This window comes from Psammomys obesus, unplaced genomic scaffold, assembly GCF_907164565.1.
Source record: "Psammomys obesus unplaced genomic scaffold, mPsaObe1.curated_primary_1811, whole genome shotgun sequence".
NCBI classification, from domain to species: Eukaryota; Metazoa; Chordata; class Mammalia; order Rodentia; family Muridae; genus Psammomys; species Psammomys obesus.
This window is the reverse complement of record NW_026593286.1, coordinates 31,187,476-31,195,031: the sequence shown is the minus strand read 5'-3', so window position 1 is coordinate 31,195,031 and position 7,556 is coordinate 31,187,476. Positions and strand designations below refer to the sequence as shown.

The following is a 7,556-nucleotide window of genomic DNA, read 5'->3' as shown; positions in this document are numbered from 1 at the left end:
GGGGGGGTGGTGGGTGGTGGGGGTGGGGGGTGTGTGTGCATGCACCCTCCCTTTAGGCTATCTTCATTCCTGCCGGCTGGTTGCAGTCCTATCGTAGCTTTTCTTGTTTTTCTGTCCTGGACCCAACCTGGCTATAGTTCAGAGCTTTAAACCTTGCTTACACCCCAGGGGGATGGCTAGGGTGTCAGTGAGGCTCAGTCATTTCTACCACCTACATATTTTTTTTTCTAGTTACCTTGCTTTTTTTTTTTTTTTTTTTTTTTTGTCTTTTTGTTATTTTGTCTTTTTTTTTTTTTTTTTTTCCAGAGCTGAGGACCGAACCCAGGGCCTTGCGCTTGCTAGGCAAGCGCTCTACCACTGAGCTAAATCCCCAACCCTACGACCTAGATCTTACAGGGGAAGAGGGATATCTAATAGATGATCAGCAGCCTGTGAATCATGTCCGCCATTTCCATAGCTGTGAGCTTAATGGTGTCTGTACTGTTTTGTCTCTTCAGCGTTAGTGAATATAAATCATTTCTAGGAGAGGATGGGTCAGGAAAAGATAAAAGTATGTTATTATTATTTTTTTTTTTCTTTGAGACAGGATTTCTCTGGTTGTAGCCTTCGCTGACCTGGAACTCGCTCTGTAGACCAAGCTGGCCTTGAACTCAGAGATTCACCTGCCTCTGCCTCTTGAGTGCTGAGATCAAAGGTGTGGGCCAACACAGTCAAACAGACAATTATCGTTCCTTCTTACCGATAAGAGAGGGCAAAAGACTTACTTGGTGCATCATTTATCTAATAATGTGGATTAGTCACTCTAGAACTAAGTGGCTTAAGCAAACTATTCATATTTGATTCTATCTCTCCCAGTCTATGTGGGTTGGGGAACTTTAGAACAGTTTAGGAAGGCTCTTCTGGCTTGGGTAAAGTCTTTGGTAAGAGTTTAGAGTCAGTCTCCTCGGGCCAACTGAAGGCTTGCATGGAAGTGGGAAGCCTTTTGTAGGCCCTTCATTGTCTGCCTGGAAAGCTGATGGGTGTTGGTAAGAGGCCCCAGTTATCTGTCCCACGTGTGGACCTCTCATGGTATAGTACTGGTTTTCCAGAGTCAGCTGTGTGAAAGCAGGACAAGGCAGAGACTTCCCAGCCCTATGCACCTTGAGGAAAGAATCTTTTGAAAAACCTTTCACTTCATTTTAGTTGAAAAGACAACCGTTTTGTTCTTTCTTGGTTCCATTGCATTGTATGACTTCAGTCTCGGCCTGTCAGAGACTCTGGTGGCTGTAGGCAGAGACAATGGTGTAGCAGGAAACATGCCTTTGTGAGAAGCCTGGGATATGATAAGGCACACATTTAGTGTTTAGTTGCTTCTGCTTTGGGAGGCCTCAGGGTACCGTTACACAAAAACAGTTCCGTAGTGAAGACTAGGCCATGCTAGGAGTCATGAGCAGTGTCTCTTTGGCTCTCCTCACTTCAGCGTTGTTTTCTGTTTGTTTTCTGCAGCATATCTGAAAGAGACCTTCGCTTCCCTGGGCTATTATGTCCAGCCTTTCTTGTTTCCCCATGCAAAAGATATAACCCATATTCTCCGCCGATTTGCCCGCCTGCACCAGCACCAGTACTATGACAGCTTTGTCTGTGTTCTGGTGAGCCGAGGAGGCTCCCAAGGCATGATGGGTGTGGACCCGGCTCACTCAGGTTTCTCCTTGGATTATGTCAAGAGCATGTTCATGGGAGACATGTGCCCTTCTCTCCGAGGGAAACCAAAGCTCTTTTTCATTCAGAGCTATGAGGTGTTAGGTGGCCAGCTGGAAGATGGTAGCTTGGAGGTAGATGGGCCAGCAATAAAGAATATGGACTCTAAGATCCTGTGTCCCGGCCCCTGCACGATTCACCGAGAAGCCGATGTCTTCTGGAGCTTGTGCAGAGCGGACGTGTCCCAGCTGGAACGGCCCTCCAGCTCGTCCTCTGTGTACCTGCAGAACCTCTCCCAGCAGCTGGAGCGAGAAAGGTGAGCCACTGAAGTCTGTTTCCTCCACTTTTATTCCTGACTACGTGTTCATTGCTTTGCTGCCAAGATGGAGATCACCGTAATACTGTCTAACGGACTTCCACAGGACACAGACTTTTCCTCCCCCACTGGAGCTGCTTCAGGGGATGATACAGACTCAGCACAGCTTATGAACACTTTGCATTAGTCGGATGGGAGTTTGGACGTATTTTCTATACTCAGCTAACATAAATTAAGCTTTACATAGGTGTGGATTATAGAGAAAGCACAGTGTCTGCACTGTGCTGGCCTGGTTTCAGACATGGTTCCACTGAGTGTCTTGGCTTTTACAGATAAAGGGATGACTGTAAACATTTTTGATGTGTATTAGGATGAGGGGACCATTACTATCTAACTGAATGAAGCCACAGTGTCTTTCAAGTATAACATTAATTGGTCTTCTTTGGTTTGACTCCTAATTACAATGGATAATAATGTTTCTGAGCTACCAGTCAAATGCTTTAGCTTTTGGACTCAGCTTTAGCTTTTGCTCCCTAGTCTCCCCAGTGGTGGCTCAGCAGGATGTGTGGGAGCTGGGGGTAGCGCAGCATTCCAAAGTAGACGTTCTGGGGACCAGGGGTACTATTGGCCTTTTACAGCCTTCCTGTCTTTGCATAGGTGATCCAGAGGGCCCATCCACTAGTGGGTGTGTTCTCAGAATAAACATCCGCTGTTTCTGTGGAAGGAGGCTGGCCACTGAGCCAGATCATTGTAAGCTTGTTTGGATTATTTGCTAAGCAACTTGCGGAACACTTAAAAAAAAAAAATGTTTTGAAGAACTCTCATACCAGTTGATTGATTTCACTCTAACGACAATCTGTCTTCTCTTTGGTGTTTACATGTTAGTAAGTTTTACCTTTCTCTTTTTCTCTAGGAGACGCCCACTTGTGGATCTCCATGTTGAACTCATGGACAAAGTATATGCCTGGAACAGCAGGGTGTCTCCTAAGGAGAAGTACTATCTCAGCCTGCAGCACACTCTGAGAAAGAAGCTCATCCTGTCTCGTACATGAAAACACGCAGCCTTCTGGGTTCTTGGTATGCCGTCCAGGGTGGCTTGGAGCTGGCAAAGCTCTTGATTGCTTGGGAGAAGGAAGGTTATACCTGCTTCTGGTTCTGGTGGAAGCCCTTCTTCCCGACTCTCCTGTGCACAGACATCAGCCCCGAACTCCTGCTGTGGCGCGTTTCACTCCAGCCACCAAGCCTTCCCCACTCCAGTGGGCCGACTCCTCCAAAACTGAGGCAAAGCAGACTTCTCCTTAAGTTCCTCTGTCAGATGTTGTGGCGCAGTGCAGGGAATGGTAAGACATAAACCTGTTGTTTTTTTAGGTTTTACTCTACCAAGTAATACCAAGCTAGTATAAGAGTGGATAGTCAATGGTCCAAGTGACACTTGAGTGTAACTTAAGGAGATTTGCCTGAGTTTGTCATCTAACTGGGCAAATTGTTCCTATGTCCAGAGTGTATACATCTAATCATTTAGTAAATTATTAGCTTGTTAAGTTATTAGAAAAAGCTATTGCTTCAGGAACTATGGGTCTCTGGCATTGAGGATGAACTTTCACATTTGTCTTTAATTTTTGTAACCTAGCCCTCTATATTATTTTTTAAAAAAAACATTTTATTATATATGTTTAATATTTACAATATGATGTTTTGGAATACATAAAGATGGAAAATTTTACTAGTGAGCAAGGAAGAGTTGGCCCTACCCCTCACTGGCTGCAGCACTCAGGAGAATAGTCCACACCTTGCCTGGGCAGCATGTTAGAGCTGGCCCCGAGGGCAGAAGAGTGGGAGAGCTTGCCCTGGTGGCTCTGGTGCAGGAGAGTGGGTGGGCTTACCAACTCACTACCATTCAGGGTTTTGAGATGGCTTACCCCATCTATGAACTGTTGGAGCATGTAAAGGGGCCAGTCCTGCAGAACCAAAGCTGCAGGATCTCCATGACATAAGGCATCCTAGAGGAGTCCCCGTGAGGAGCCAGAGGCCTCCAACCACACTAATGACTGTTTGCAATCAACATTTGCAAGTAAAGATGTGTGGACCAAAGAGTTTAATGTGAGATACACTGTGATACATCACAGCTTCTATGGAGATGTTCTTACTTTTATTTTTATTTTTTGTTTTCGTTGGTAAGGGGAGGTTGCAAGGATGGAGGGTAGTTATAGAGGGGTGGGGAGATGAGTGGGGTTGGGGTGCATGATGTGAAAGTCACAAAGAATAAAAAAGTTTTAAACAAAGAAAAATGGTAATAATAGTGAAACAGATTAGCTTATTTATAATTTCATATAGCTAACTTTTTGTGGCATAAGTGAAAACCTTTACTTATTTATTAAACACTTTTGAAACAAATCGACAGCATGAAAAAAAAAATCCAGTCATATTAGTACTAGGGCAGGTGAGGTCAAAGGATCACAAGTTCTGAGCTCAGTCTAGCTATGTAATGAGGTTGTATGTGTGTGTGTGTCTGTGTGAGAGGGGGAGAGAGAAGAATTCTAACAGTATGATTTTATCAACTGCTATAAAATATGGTTATGTTACTTCTGCGTACTCTTGAACAATCTAATAATCTAATCTCTATCTGCATTTAAGAATAGTAGTCAAGGGGGTGGCGAGTTGGCTCAGCTGTTAAGAGCACTGGCTGCTCTTCCAGAGGTCTGAGTTCAGTTCCCTGCACCCACATGGTGGCCCACAACCATCTATAAAAGAATCTGATGCCCTCTTCTGGCATGCATGCGTGCATGCAGCAGAGAACTCAGATGCATTAAACAAACAAATAATATAAACAGACAAACAAAAACAAATGAGAAAAAGAATAGATCCTCGAGGTTCAGGGATCTGTTTGGAAGAGGAGGCAGGAAGATTCTAAGAGTTAGAGGTAGTGGATGGCTCCAAGGAAGCAGCATCTTCTAGACACAGCAGGACCCACATACATATGAATCACAGAGACCGTGACAGCACATACAAGATCTGCACGGGTTCAAACCAGACAAAATCCCAGCGCTGAGAAAGGATGTGAGTACCGGCCTGGTGACCTCTGCACTATGCAAGCTACTGTTTATCTTCGGTTTATCTCAGTCAATCTACTGCTCTGCCCTCCCTGAGGCCCTTTTCAGGAGTGCTGTTACCTTGAGCCTGCTTCCTCAGTTAACCCAGAGGGCCCATCTTACAAGAGTTTTGACATGACTACATGCTTCCACCTTACAAGAGTTTTGACATGACTACATCAAGCTTTCTTTTTGCACACAGGGGGTTGAGTTATCACAATGGAACTGTCACAAGGAAACTTTTTTTTCCCCCAAATTCTGCTGTGCTTAAAAAGTGACTGAAATAAACAGTCTGTTGTTAGACTCTCGAAGTTTGAACCAGCAGCAGCAACTGGGTTGTGTTGAACTGGACTTCCTTCTTGCCTCTCTTGGATTAACGCTCTGTTGTTTGCAGAGTTTGCAGAGACCCCCACAAAGGGGGACGTGGAGGCAGAGTCCCACTCAGCTAAGAAGCTATGTGCAATAGATACCTGTTGATAAAGGGAAATCATTTTTCTCCAGTAGAGTACCACTGTGTATATCAACCATACTCCAAGGCAGTCCCCAAGCCCAGGAGTACTTGGCCAGCAACAAAATGGATTTTGTGTGTGTGTGTGTGTGTGTCTAAGTGTGCACACATGTACTTTTTTGTCTTTTCACTGATTTATTATTTTTCTTTTTGGTTTGTTTGTTTGTTTGTTTGCTTCCATTTTCAACTTTTTCTCTTTCTGTTTTAAGAGAGAGTGAGAGAAGTTGCATGGGTTAGGGAGGTGAGAGGATCTGGGAAGATTACGAAAGAGTACCTCACAGGACTGTTTCAAGGACAGCATGTAAGGTTCTCTGCAGCCATTTTTTTTTTTTTGAGCTACACCCTTTTAACATTAGTTGTGTCATTAGAGCACACAACAAAGGGACTGTTTTAAAAGGGCTGAGTCAAGCATTGATAAAGTTGATGGGATTTGGCAGGTTGAGAGAGAGAAGAGGATGAGCCAAGAGAAGGAGCAGACAGGAAAGATGCACAGGACGCTTAGAAGCTGTGGGTGTAACGTGCATCTGGAATGGGTAGTAGTGGGTGGTAAACCACAGGTGAATGTGGTCCAAATGTGGAGAACTTTGAAGGCCCCACGTTTCTCGTACAGCTAATTGTCATGTAAGATATTTCCCCTTACTTTAACAGTGGGATCTTTGATTCCTTCTTTATTGCTTTTGTTCACAGCATGAGGTTTCTTGTTTTTCACTGAGTGTGGTTCCTACTGAAATATTTTAGACATACTGAAAGGTAATTATGTAAGAAGACAATGGATGCCCAGCTTAAATAAAATTCCCTAAATATGTGTATGGATACTCTTAATATAGTTCTTTAAGGCGCTGACCCTAAGTGTAGAAGTGATATGTGCCAAGCATGTAGTTAAGTACATAGTCATGATGGGCTACCAACTGAATGAAATTTTATGTCACTATTAAGATCATATGTCCAAGCAGCCAGACGACTCTGTCATTTCCATAGTTTTAGGAACTGCTTGTCTGCACTTCCTGCTGACTCAGCTAATATTTATTTCCTTCTCAAGTTTCTAATGGGGTTGAAGACTAAATAGTTACAGTCTTACAGTTAAGTTAAGCTGTTTAGGTTCTGACAAGATGTTTTTAGATGGGTAATACTAGTAAGGATAGAAAATGATGTCGGCGTAGCACTCTGAACTCACAAAGAGAGGATAAATACTAGAGTACTGTCTCCTAAGTTGCTGCATGAAAATGGACTGGTCATTGTAAATATAATTGCTACATGATGATTTTCATATTTGTTTTTATTGTATGTTGTGTATTGCTGTAAGAGAAAGAGATTTTTGGAGGATTGGTATTGTGCTGCTAATGTATTTAATTGTTAATTACTGGTCCCCCAATATCTGGTTATACCCCAGACAAACATATTCTCATGTACACCAAGTGATGCTGTGTTACTTTGCTCCCCAATCATCCCTGATTGGTTAATAAAGTTGCTGACAGCCTGTGCTGGGCAGAGGAGAGGTAGGTGGAGCTACGGTTTGGGGCTTGTAGTCTCAGAAGGAGGCATGAGGACTAGGAAGAAGATGGAGAAAGAGGACATGACCTGATGGAGCAGATCCAGCCCAAACAGGACAACGTATTAACAAGTAATTTGGGGTGTATAGTTGGGAGACAGCAAAATAGCTTAGAGGTTGGTATCTGCCCAGCTCCAGTGCTTTTAGATTTATAAAATAAATCATAGTGTTTCTGTGTCACTTCTTTTGGGAGCTAACGGGGTTATAGAAAACTGTTGCTTTACTAATTTAATGCTACATTATATGTATAAATAAGAACATATATATTAATTAACAGGCATTGAAACACTTAGTCCCCAGTCAGTTGGACAGTTTGAGAGGTGTGGCCTCACTAGAGGAAGATTGTCACTGGAGGCAGGCTCTGATGTTTCAAAGACTTAGGCCATTCCCAGTTTGCTTTCTCTCTTTCATGTTTGT

At 43.5% G+C, this 7,556-nt stretch overlaps 1 protein-coding gene across 8 annotated transcripts in view; it reads left to right on the top strand.

The window, feature by feature from the left end:
- Positions 1 to 7,300, top strand: part of Cflar (CASP8 and FADD like apoptosis regulator) — a 74,518-nt gene extending 67,218 nt beyond the window's left edge. For all 8 annotated transcript variants that reach the window (XM_055616565.1, XM_055616563.1, XM_055616560.1 and 5 more), the window contains 2 exons: positions 1,486 to 1,993; positions 2,907 to 7,300. In XM_055616565.1, the coding sequence (XP_055472540.1) occupies positions 1,486 to 1,993; positions 2,907 to 3,045 (647 nt within the window). In that variant the 3' untranslated portion in view covers positions 3,046 to 7,300. The remainder of the gene's footprint in view (positions 1 to 1,485; positions 1,994 to 2,906) is intronic.
- Positions 7,301 to 7,556: the final 256 nt, after the last annotated feature.